This window comes from Centroberyx gerrardi, chromosome 4 (genome assembly GCF_048128805.1).
Source record: "Centroberyx gerrardi isolate f3 chromosome 4, fCenGer3.hap1.cur.20231027, whole genome shotgun sequence".
Lineage (NCBI taxonomy): Eukaryota > Metazoa > Chordata > Actinopteri > Beryciformes > Berycidae > Centroberyx > Centroberyx gerrardi.
Window position 1 is genome coordinate 13,375,398 of NC_136000.1, and position 12,008 is coordinate 13,387,405.

The window sequence follows — 12,008 nt, forward strand, 5'->3', positions numbered from 1 at the left end:
ATGCTTCTTCCAATCCAGAATAACAACTAAGGACAACAAATAATGGTGCACTACTATATTGAAGTATACCGAACCTTATAGGGACCCATGAATATCCAAATTCTTTTAGAGGTTTCTATATAAACAATAATTTTGATAGTACTATAATATCAATATAATAGTTAAAATGCAATGTTAAATCAATGCATTATCTCTAAAAATGTATAAATATTGAAAACAAATAACTTAAGAAAAAACTTAAGATGTTCACCATAACTAGTCAACAATAGATAAAGTGACAGCCAGCAGCTGGATGACAGGGTTTGAGCACAACTGCAAAACTGCATCTGCAAAGAGTCTACTAAGGCTGTGACTTGCAAGCCCAAGGTGTGCCCAGCACCACCAGTACAGAACTGCACCAACCCAGGGTTCATCCTTGTCAACCAAACTAATCCATCAGACCCTTGCTGTTCTACTTATGTTTGATGTAAGAGACACCTCATTGATGCAAATGTTTCTATTTGGTTTTATGAATGTAATTTATTTCTTGAAGATTGCTCACAAGTCCCAAGTCACTCAAGTCTTGAGACACAAGTCTCAAGTCAAGTCCCAAGTCTAAATGTAGATTACCAAGTCAAGTCAGAACAAATCCAGTCCAGTATCAATTAATATGTTAGAGAAAACTTCAGTGTAATATCATTTTAATAGGATAAAAAAACTTGGTAAGAGCATCATGAGTTTGATTTCGATAATCAGTTTCAACCTCAATAAATTCAATCATTCCATACAAATTCAGAAAACAGAATTTAAATTCAGTCGTCTGTTGGGACAAATCTCTTAGTAACTTTCACTCTAAGTCATTTACACAAACACAAGATCTTTTGTCAAGAGTTTAGAAACCTTTTCAAGTCATCAAAGTACAAGTCAAAGTCAAGTCCCAAGTCATCAGAACTATTAAAACTGTGACTTGAGTCTGACTTGAGTACACGTCATGTGACTCAAGTCCCCACCTCTGCTTTTTAATCATCTTCATCTCCCCAGAATGTAACAGCAACACTCACCCAGTGATCAACATGAACTGTCCGGTTGGATATATGCCAGTAGTCAGTAGTCAAATAAGGTATTGGAACTGCAGGGTAAATATGCACAGATACACTTGGTTTCCTTTCAACAAGCACAGACCTGAAAGACAAACACTGAACAAAATGAAGTGTCATCATGCCCAACCAGGATAATTAATCCTACTGTCAAGAAAAAAAATACACCACAAAAACATTCTTAGTCTTACAGTTTCACATTTTTTATCCTTTTGCCAGAGTCCAAGGACTATTGTGAACAGACCATTCTAGGCGTCTACCTCCCTGGTAATGTAGAGGTGCAATCCTGTTACTTTTGTTACGGCATTTCCGCTTTGCCACCCAGCACACCATGGAGAGAACCAGGACTGATGGGAGAGGGCAAGACATTTGTCATATAGGTTGTGAGTCAGACTCAAATCCACAATGAGGTAGGCAAGCGTCATGCAGACATGCCCCCGAAACCACCAGGGTGCCTACAGTGCACCTTGATCAACATTCTTGGAAATGTCAGACAGGCTAATTTTCAGTCTATGACCATATATTAAGAGGCATTTTGGAAAAAATAATGAGAAGCAAACCTCAGAAATTATTTACTGTGTGAATTATGTATAGATGTTTCAGCAATGTGTTGGGAGATGCCCAATGACATACTTGCTTTCACCTCCCCCACTTACCTCTACTAAGCCATGTTTCTATAGGCACTCACCCTAGTTTAAAAGCACAAGGGATGGTTACATCACATTCTGTGTATTGGTAAATATTAGCTTTCACCTTGTTCAGGTTCATCAATACACAATGGTAATAGTTTTACTAGGGTGGAATATAAGGGGTGATAATACAGAGCCATGCTAGGCTCTCAATGCCCATTTCACTAATCCCAGTCTTTGGCAAATGTTTGGTCAACGTATGTTTCGGTGCTTTATAAGACAAATAACCCTCCAAAGCCAAAGATTCATGTCAAAACATTTCCTCCAATGGTTAACATATATGTAGTGACAACCCGGAGCTTATCTTAACATGCTCTGGTTCAGTGGAAAAGGAACATGATTCCTGTTTAAGTATGTACACACTCACAAAGAACAGGGCGTGAAAATAAAAAATAGTATGCCATAATTTAAGCAAATATCATAAACCGCAAATGTATGGGGCTGAATTAAAAAACGATTGTTCCTACTTATAGGAATGTATGCTAATGTTTACCAAAGCTTAACTAAAATGAAGTCGTCAGAGAGTCTGAGCATGATTTATAGGATGCTTGGTGACAGTCTGAAATAAGTGTTGTCATAAGCAGCCTCTTCATGGTCCTGATCTTATCACGCAAACAAAACCACAAGGGGTGACACCCAAAATGTATCTAGTTAACCCCTCCTTAATTACAAACATACACCGAACTATATTATATGACCATCTTAGTGTGGGGCCAGGTGTCTCAATCCTCCCTGTCAGAGCAGGGACCACTCTTGGAACATGAGAAACACCAGGATGACACTTGGATGGGTGATGCCATGGCTCACCCTCTGCATCGGACTATCTGCAGCACACACCGGTAAGTACATTCACTGGGATACACAGATGGCTTGAAGTTGCATTGAAGTTAGTTTCAATGCAAAGATTAAACTTATTCAGGTGTCATCCTGCGCTGTGAGAGGATTTTCATCGTGGGTTTAAACAAGATCATAAATGTAGAAGGAAGGAAACTTGATCAAATGTCTCCAATGTCATGGATGATATGGTGATTCTTTTTAAGTACATATCATATAAATATAAAAGTAGACCTGCTCTTGTCTAATGACAATAGAAATGCTAACATGCAATGAGTGCAAAAATGTGTTTCTTTTCTCTTCTTTTCAAGTCATGATTCAGTCAGTGACCAAAAAGCCATTAATCACAGGTGATGTATTTTCTCCAAGATAAAAGACAACATAGCAAAACATAAATGATGTGCAGTTTGAACTCTAATGGCTATTTTCTACACAAATTAGAATTGAGAACCTCTCACAATGAGCAGTTCTGCAGTACATGGGGAAACCACCACTTTAAGACCTTCGACGGAGATTTCTTCCAGCTTCCCTTCACTTGTAACTACGTCCTCACATCCCAGTGTAAGGGCAGCTATGAGGATTTCAATATTCAGCTCCAGCGGCAGGAGATGAATGGGCTCACCACCATTAAGAAGGTCACTATGAAGCTGGATGGGACCTTGGTGGAGTTATCCAACACTTCAGTCAGTGTCAATGAGAAACCGTGAGTCCATAGCTAAGTTGTTAATAGAAGTACATTATTGTTGTCAAAGTATTCTGATAATGTGACATGTCATTGCTCTCTGCTGTATTGGTTACAGTGCTTGTTAATGATATCATCATCTCACTGACAAGGAGGCGTTTTCTTTTCTCCCCAGGGTCACCATACCATTCAGCGAGTTTGGCGTTTTAATTGAGAGGACCGTCTCCTATGTCAAAATCGTAGCAAAGCTAGGTTTGGTCGTCATGTGGAATGAAGACGACTCCCTCTGGGTATGCATTTTCACAATGCTGTTTTGGTTCGGTTTATAGAAACTGATCATAATAGGTATTACCAGGTAACTGACAGATAGAGACCACAAATATAATTAAGTGTTTAACGGATTCCTGTCTTTGGGTAGAGGACTGATTTCAAATGTTTTCTGCTTCACATATGTACAGTTACGTCAACCGTGAGATGATCAGTTTGATTAAATATACTGTATATCCCAAGCATCTGTGAGAGTGTGTGTGTGTGTGTGTGTTTGTGTGTGTGTTAGGGGGGTGCCCCTAACACATACACACACACACTCTCACGGAAGCACTCAAACACGTAATACAATGGGTGCAGTCGATTAAGGGCTCCCGGCACCCTCCCGAATATGTCACGGGCGAGCACAGGCATGGGCAGAGTGCACAGTGGGCAAAACCTTGTATATTATTTGAGAGATTATTTCATAAGTGGACCACAATGCACCAATGAGTATGATGAGTGCAGCCACTCATATAAACCTCAACTTCTTTCGCTTCTTTCAACTTACCGCCAGCTTTAGCCGCAGGGAAAAGGCCAGGGAAGGGACGCATAGTGGGACAGATGAAGCAACAACATCCCAGGCCTTACCTTTTTTAATGTTGTCTTTGTAGAAACAATGCTGTAGCTCCCTGTATTTGTCCATTTGGGTGATTAACTTTATATCGTCCATCTTCACTTTCTTCACAGACTTTCAAAGCAAATCAAAGTGGCCATGTGTATTTGTTTAAATTATTTTTCATCCAGTGTTGTGATTGGACAATCGTTGGACAATCTCTCTCTCTCTCGCCCAAATATTTAGCCTATTAAACATCTAATCTTACGTGTTTGAGTGATAATTCAATAGCAGACCCCATGTTCATTCGGCATGTGATGTTTCAAAAGCAGATAGATGGTCATTATCCCACAGTGGCTCTCTTGCTTTTAAAATTGACATCAGTGCACATGTATTAACAACAACAGCAACAGTGAAGACATTAGTGGGTTGATTATCAAATATGTGTTTCTGTGGCGATGTGATGCAAAAATGACCATCTAGGCTACATGTCTGTCACAGTACTGGCAACAGACAAAAACCACAGTATTGTAAAAATACTACCTTTCTACTTCACAACAGCTATTTTTTTTCAGTTGCTAGTTACTTGAAATGTGTATGTTTATGCCTTGTATCAGAATCAAAATTGCTTTTATCATGCCAACCCGTGCACAAGGAATTCAACTAGGTTAAATAGTGCTGACACATCACAAGACTTATGCACACAAGTTTGACAGACTAAGTGCAAACAGTTCTGTATGACTGTAAACTTAAAGTAAACACAACAAGCATACATTCAAAGCCAAATAATTATGTTAATGATACAGTTGCAGTTCTATTTAATATAGAGGCTCGGCCCAGAGCTGCCAACTCTCACGCAGTGAGCGTGAGACTCACGCATATTACCCTCTTCACACGCTCGCACGCGCACCTCCTATTTCTCACTCTGTCAAATCAAAAAAAAGAAAAAAAATGCGCTATTTTGCCGCGAACTTGCAGCCTGTTTTGAAACCCTTTCGGACAGACTCCACTAGTGCTCTACATCGGAGGCTTCGAATTCGAAAAACAATCTGACAGGTGGTGAGTATTAGCCTACTAACACTATTACTACTACTAGTGCCTGAAATGGGCCGGTACTCACCGGTACTGAGTACTCCCGGCAGTTCTGATTTTTGTCCACATGAGTACCCTTACTTCTTATTCCGTGCCGCCACCTCCTGGTACGCCTTAGTTGAATGAAGAGAGCATCTCCGTATGGAAAAAGTGCGCCATAGACTTGATAGGGCTTCATTTAAGCAGACAGCATCCTACAGACTGAAGGCAGCGCTGCACTCACACACGGTGAGTCAAACTGCAGCCGAAAACAAAGCTGCATAGATCAAGTGAAGAGGTGTCACTCTGGCCCTAAATTAAATAGCCTCTTGTAATTACGTGTTCTGCAATATTAAAACCATTCTACTGACGTTTTGCCCCGCAAAGGCAGATTGTAAAGAATATAATGGCTTACATTCTGATGCAGGACTTTGTGGGCAAAACGACAATGGAATAATACTAATTGTGTAGAAAAAATAAATACATTTATATTGTGAGCAGAGTGATGCCTCTTCACTTGATCTGATGGAGCAGAGCAGTCAGTGGAGCACAGGGCCGTTAAAGTGTCAATCATGAAGAAATTCATGGTAATCAAACGCCAATATGTCCAATCAACACTACTGGTCAGGTGCCAATAGAGACAGAAAAGAAAATAGAGGAGGTGCAAGCACAAATGAATGCTATGTTATTGCGCCAAGGAGGAATAAATGTACGTAAAAAGTTACATAATGCTAGTTTTCTTATATCATGACTGTCAACAACAAAAGGTCAATATTGCTTTGTTGCCACTACCTCCAAAAAGCACAGACAGCTCTGTCCGTCAGTTATATAAAAACAATATTGGCCTCTGTCTATTTGCATCAGTCTTCTGTATGCTTGTAAGTATGTAATCTTTCTCTGATGTAATCTTTCTCTGATATTATTACAGCACTAACCCAGCACATTTCACCACTGACTGCAGTCTTGTTTCATTTTCAGTTGGTTTTATTGTAGCATATATGCAATATTATATTTGTATGTAATGAAATGCATACATTGATATATCCCACTTCAAAATACATTTGAAGTGGGATATATTACCAAGATATGCGTATAAATATAAATATGTCCAAGACACATGCGATGCTCATGTCATGCAACTGCTGAATTAGGGTACTGGCACATTTTTTGGTCCAATTCAGGCACTGACTACTACAGTACATGTTGTTTGATGTAAAATAGACTATTGGGCTTGTCTTTTCACAAAGTCAATTTTTTGCTGGACCCTGTAGTGTAGGGGACCAGCCTAGAAGAGTGAATGTCCCTCACTGACTCCTGTCCACATTGTTGAAAATACTGAGGTTGGGGTCTTTGGCCACCAGGTCAATGATCCCTCTGGTGGCCAAAAACTGTTTTATTTCCATGTTCATTTTTTAATGGTTGGGGTAAGGATTAGAAGTTATGAAACTGGGGAAATGGCTGGAAATAGTCATGTTTCTTTACTTCAAGTACAAAAATGAATAAAAATAAATGTCTTCGGCGTGCGGTGGCGACTCCAAACGCGCCCAACTTCCATCAAATCTCACTCCAAGGTTTTCTGAAAAGTTGGCAGCCCTGATAGAGGGATGGTGTTGGGGTTGCGAACCACTGTTGATTTTCCTAGAGTGCTTTATATCAACAACCACAAGTGAAGTGTTTATTTAGGGTTGTTACCATAGTAATATCATTGTAATGTATTTAAGATATCAACAATATCAAACTCACCATAGCTGTGTAATTGTGCCATGATATTTAATAGGAAGTGGTAACAGGGTTTTCATGGCTATACCTGACCATGAGAGTTCCTGATTGTTTTATAAACATCTGACAGTGTTGATAAAATTTGACAAGACAATTTCAGTGTGTCTCATTTACATAGTCATGTAACCTCACCTTGTGATCCTAGATTACTACTCTCATTCTTAGAAGTTTTATGCACAAATGGCCCCACCAGCAAAATGTGTTTTATGTACTGTAATTTAATAATTCAAACCTAATTTTCACTTTGATGTAAGGTTGAGATGGATGCAAAATTCAAGAATCAGACATGTGGCCTGTGTGGCGACTTCAATGGAGTCCAGATTTATGATGAGTTCATTAAAATGGGTAAATATTGAATAAAGCAAAATAAAAAAAATAAAAAACATACAATATTGATATTCACATTTGCTAAAAACTATTTTTCCTCTGCCTACAGGGGATCGTGTAAGTAAGTCTACTGAAGAATATGGGGAGGTTTGGAAAGTCAACAGCCCTACTGACGACTGTGAAGAGGTTTCCCCTCAGACTACGCAGAATTGTACAGATCAGGTATGTGAAGATGGATTGGATTTAAAGCACTTTATATACAGAGGCTTGTCTTTGGGTTGAAGTAAACAAAACACTTATTTTGACCCACAGGAAGGCCTCTGTAAGAACCTTCTGTCAGGACCTGCATTCCTCAGCTGTAAAGACCTGATTGATACTGACTCCTTCATCGAAGCCTGTGTGAAGGACCTGTGCCACTGCAACAGCAGCGGCATCTCATGCCTGTGTCCGACCATATCAGAGTACTCCCGTCAGTGCGCTCATGCAGGCGGGAAACCACAGCGCTGGAAGACTGCTCAACTATGTGGTAAAAAAGAACAAAATTTGTAGCTTTGCAGTTTTATAGTTATAAAACAGGATTTCTCTTTTTTAAATGTATACATTTGTATTTATTGAATAGCAAAAACATGTCCTTTCAACATGGAGTACAATGAATGTGGTAGTCCCTGTACTGACACCTGCAGCAACCCAGAGAGAAGCCAACTGTGTGAAGATCATTGCACAGATGGCTGCTTCTGTCCATCTGGTAAGTTCCCTGATTTTTCAAACCGGCTCAGTTGACACTTCGGCACATTTTTAGCAGCGGATCTCTTTTGTTGAGATCTGAAAAATAATCTGCTAATGCCCACGCATGTATGGCTATTCCAGGATTTGCACTGTGTATATCAGTTTACTGTTGGCTCAAGACTAACGATTTCATCATGCTTCTCCCAAGGAACTGTCTTTGACGACATTACACAGTCTGGGTGTGTTCCTGTTGACCAGTGCTCCTGCCGACACAACGGCAAGTCATACAAACCCGGGGAATCATACTCAAGGACATGTCAGAAATGGTAACAATTTACATATTTATCCAGATACTGCTCAATCACAACATATGTATTTAAGGTGGTCTGGCCAGTTGAAGTGACTGAACTCTATTGTCAGTACCTGTACTCAGGGTCAGTGGAGCTGTAAGGTTTTGGACTGCCCTGCTACCTGCTCCGTACTGGGTGGCTCTCACATCTCCACGTATGATGACAAAACATACACCTTCCATGGAGAATGCTCTTATATTCTCTCCAAGGTGAGGGATTCAAACTGAAACTAATTTATGTTATAAGGGCACTAAGTTAACTTTATTACAATAACAGTAAATAAGCAATCAGTTTGTAAATAAGTGCATTTTTGTCCATGTCTTACTTCGATTCCAGGAAACTAACGGGATTTTCACAGTTATTGGTGACCTGGTCAGATGTGGAAAAACAGATAAAGAGACTTGCCTGGGCCCGGTTACTCTATTATTGCCCAAACACATGGTAAATTATATTGGGGGTCTCTCCTAAGAAAGTGTAAACATATTTCTGTGATATTTTCCATTTCATATCTGTTGGAAAAAGTTTAGTTAGATGGGTGGATGTTTGACCAGTTAAGTAACAGTCATACTGTCATTTTTCCAATTTGCAGATGATTGTAGTTGAAGCTAGCGGAAGAGTCTTTTATAATAAACTGATTGCTCAATTGCCACTTCTCATGGGTGAGTGGTTATTTCTTTCAGGCATTATTTCTCCACATAGTCTATTTTGTTCCCTTTTAAAATAGTCACTTGTTGACTAACTCGTGTTAGCGCAGATGTTATAATGAAGACCAGTTTCTATGCAAGCGTTTGAATATGTGTTTTTGTTTCACAGATGACGTGACAGTCTTCAGCCCATCAACATTCTACATTGTTATCCACACCAGCTACGGGCTTCACCTTGAGATACAGCTCACACCCATAATGCAGGTCTATATCACAGCCAGTTCCTCCCATAAAGGGAAAATATACGGTATGTTTGCATTCTTGCAGTATTTTGATCATGGTTTAATAAATCCAATGTGTTGTTTTAATATATTTAATCAGTGCAATCATATCTGAGTATTTGTTTGCATAATGCGTATATCCTCTTTCCAGGCCTTTGCGGAGATTTTAATGATGTGGAGGCTGATGACTTCAAAACCCGTAATGGATTGATTGAGGGAACGGCTGTGACATTTGCCAACACTTGGAAGACCAAAGCAAGCTGCCCCGATGTGACAAACGTATTTTGGAACCCCTGCAGTTTGGGTGTAGAGAAGGGTAGGCGACTGGACTCACACACAAAAGTCACAGACGTCATGTACACTATCTAATTATCATTTATTACTCTATCACACCCTAACATCTAACAATCATCTTTGTTTGTTGTTTGTTTTCATAGAGAAATATGCCGACGTTTGGTGCTCCTTGTTGTCAGACCCAAAAGGGATTTTTTCCCAGTGCCATTCGGAAATAAACCCAGATGTCTATAAAGCTGTAAGATGTGATGTATTTTTTTTTGCATGTGATCAATCTAATACAAATTACTTAAGCTGTTGTTTTGTGTGTGTGTTTATGTACTTTTGTTTACAAGTTAATCAACTATACATTTAGCTTGTGACTGCTCTTCTCCTCAGTCTTGCATTCACGACACCTGTGCCTGTGAAAAGAGCGAAGAGTGCATGTGTGCTGCCATATCCTCCTATGTTCATGCATGTGCCGCTGCAGGTGTCTCATTGAAAGGATGGAGAGACATCACTTGCAGTAAGCTCTACCTCAATGATGAACCGTCAGTGTCAATCAAACTAAAGATTTGTGTGTGTAAAAACTAAGTGAGGCATATGTCTGTCTTGTTTTAACAGAGAAATACTCAACTGGCTGCCCTGCTAACATGGTGTATGGCTACAGAATGACTAGCTGTCGTCGCACTTGTCGCTCTCTTAGCCAGTCTGACTTAACATGCCAAGTTGACTTTACCCCGCTTGATGGCTGTGGCTGTGCTGAAGGAACTTACCTGAGTGAGAAGGGAGTGTGTGTGCCAGCCTCACAGTGCTCCTGCTATGTGGGAGACATGGTGGTTCGCCCTGGGCAGGTCACCAGGATCAATGGAAGAACTTGGTGAGGATTTCACTGTAAACAATTAAATTATAGCAGATCATTATTTTTGAACTGATCAACAATGATCCTAGTTTGGCCTTGCTGTAGCACTCTATTCTCACTGGCAAGAAATTATGGAAAAATGTATTTCTTTTCTCTATCTCTCTTGCCTTTCTCTCTCTACATTCTAGCTCCTGCAAAGGTGGAAAATTAAGCTGTACTGGAAACATCATCGATGAATGTAGGTGCAGAGCACTCAGGTCATTGTAATACTTGTCCCACAGCAAATTATAATATGAAACATGCTTAGCATACAGTGGTGTCGTTTAACATGCTATCGTTGCCCTCAGCATGCACAGCTCCAATGGTTTTCTTCAACTGCTCAAGTGCAAAGCCAGGTGCCAAAGGATCCGAGTGCCAGAAAAGCTGCCAGACTCTGGACACAGAATGTGTAAATTGACATTGGATGATAACTGTTGGTGAATATTATATGAATGTTACATATTCTAAAGCAGTAGAATCACATATTAAGTACATTCTTGCTGTGTTTTATAGATCAGTAGACAGTGTATCTCAGGCTGTGTATGTCCTGCTGGTCTGCTGTCAAATGGTAAAGGAGGCTGTATCAAGGAGGAGCTTTGTCCCTGCACACACAACGGAGTCTCGTACCAGCCTGGACAGACTGTCAAAGTGGACTGTAATACTTGGTAAGGGATTTGCATGACCAGGATGTCTCATGAAGTTATGAATGGATTGGAAACAACACCAGGACACTGGAGAGCACATATTCAGTTTAGACATAACTGCCATGCCAATTTTACAAATATAGTGATGACTGGCCACATAGTGTTATATAATCAACTGAAATGCTTAAAAGTGGCTAGAGTTTGAACAGACATATCTCAGATCCCATTTCAGGTACAGTCATGAAAATGTGTGCATCCCGTGATGTGAAACAAGTTGGTAATGGGGCATGGAATAAATTATTAACTTTTAGTGAAAATTCAACATGAGGAACTGGCATATCTTGATGATTGCATAGTGTTGGCGGAGGTATGCACTAGATGGCACACTACTGAGTGCCATCTAGTTCTGCTATGATGTAGTGCTATGTCTGTTTTTTTTGTTGAAAGTCTCTTCACTGTGTTGAAATGCAACCTTATTATCTCATAATCATAGCACTTGCACAAGGAGAAAATGGAAATGTACAGATCTTCAGTGTGCTGGGACCTGTACCATATATGGAGAAGGACATTACATCACTTTTGATGAGAAGAAGTTTTCTTTCAATGGTGACTGTGGCTACGTCTTCACTCAGGTATAGTGCAGGTTTGTGTTTAGTCATTGTTTGTGATTTGTGGAGATTCAGTCTTGGAATATTGACATCAATATCTTGCAGGATCACTGTGGGAACAATACGGATAGAACCTTCAGGGTTCTCACTGAGAACATTCCATGTGGAACTACTGAAAACATCTGCTCCACTGCTATCAAGCTCTACTTAGGGGTATATAACACTGTAAAAGACATTGAGAATATTGAGAGGCATTGAAAG

General features: G+C 39.9%; 1 protein-coding gene across 1 annotated transcript in view; it reads left to right on the forward strand.

Moving 5' to 3' along the window:
- Positions 1-2,511: 2,511 nt before the first annotated feature.
- LOC139915991 (uncharacterized) overlaps positions 2,512-12,008 on the forward strand; it is a 28,647-nt gene continuing 19,150 nt past the window's right edge. Inside the window, exons 1-22 of the mRNA XM_078283049.1 lie at positions 2,512-2,604; positions 2,911-2,949; positions 3,041-3,302; positions 3,457-3,571; positions 7,248-7,338; positions 7,430-7,542; positions 7,633-7,846; positions 7,940-8,065; positions 8,255-8,372; positions 8,467-8,605; positions 8,733-8,837; positions 8,986-9,055; positions 9,210-9,347; positions 9,473-9,637; positions 9,759-9,853; positions 9,994-10,120; positions 10,219-10,474; positions 10,645-10,694; positions 10,804-10,904; positions 11,009-11,160; positions 11,633-11,771; positions 11,853-11,960. Of these exons, the coding sequence (XP_078139175.1) occupies positions 2,526-2,604; positions 2,911-2,949; positions 3,041-3,302; positions 3,457-3,571; positions 7,248-7,338; positions 7,430-7,542; positions 7,633-7,846; positions 7,940-8,065; positions 8,255-8,372; positions 8,467-8,605; positions 8,733-8,837; positions 8,986-9,055; positions 9,210-9,347; positions 9,473-9,637; positions 9,759-9,853; positions 9,994-10,120; positions 10,219-10,474; positions 10,645-10,694; positions 10,804-10,904; positions 11,009-11,160; positions 11,633-11,771; positions 11,853-11,960 (2,802 nt within the window). The 5' untranslated portion in view covers positions 2,512-2,525. The remainder of the gene's footprint in view (positions 2,605-2,910; positions 2,950-3,040; positions 3,303-3,456; positions 3,572-7,247; positions 7,339-7,429; positions 7,543-7,632; positions 7,847-7,939; positions 8,066-8,254; positions 8,373-8,466; positions 8,606-8,732; positions 8,838-8,985; positions 9,056-9,209; positions 9,348-9,472; positions 9,638-9,758; positions 9,854-9,993; positions 10,121-10,218; positions 10,475-10,644; positions 10,695-10,803; positions 10,905-11,008; positions 11,161-11,632; positions 11,772-11,852; positions 11,961-12,008) is intronic.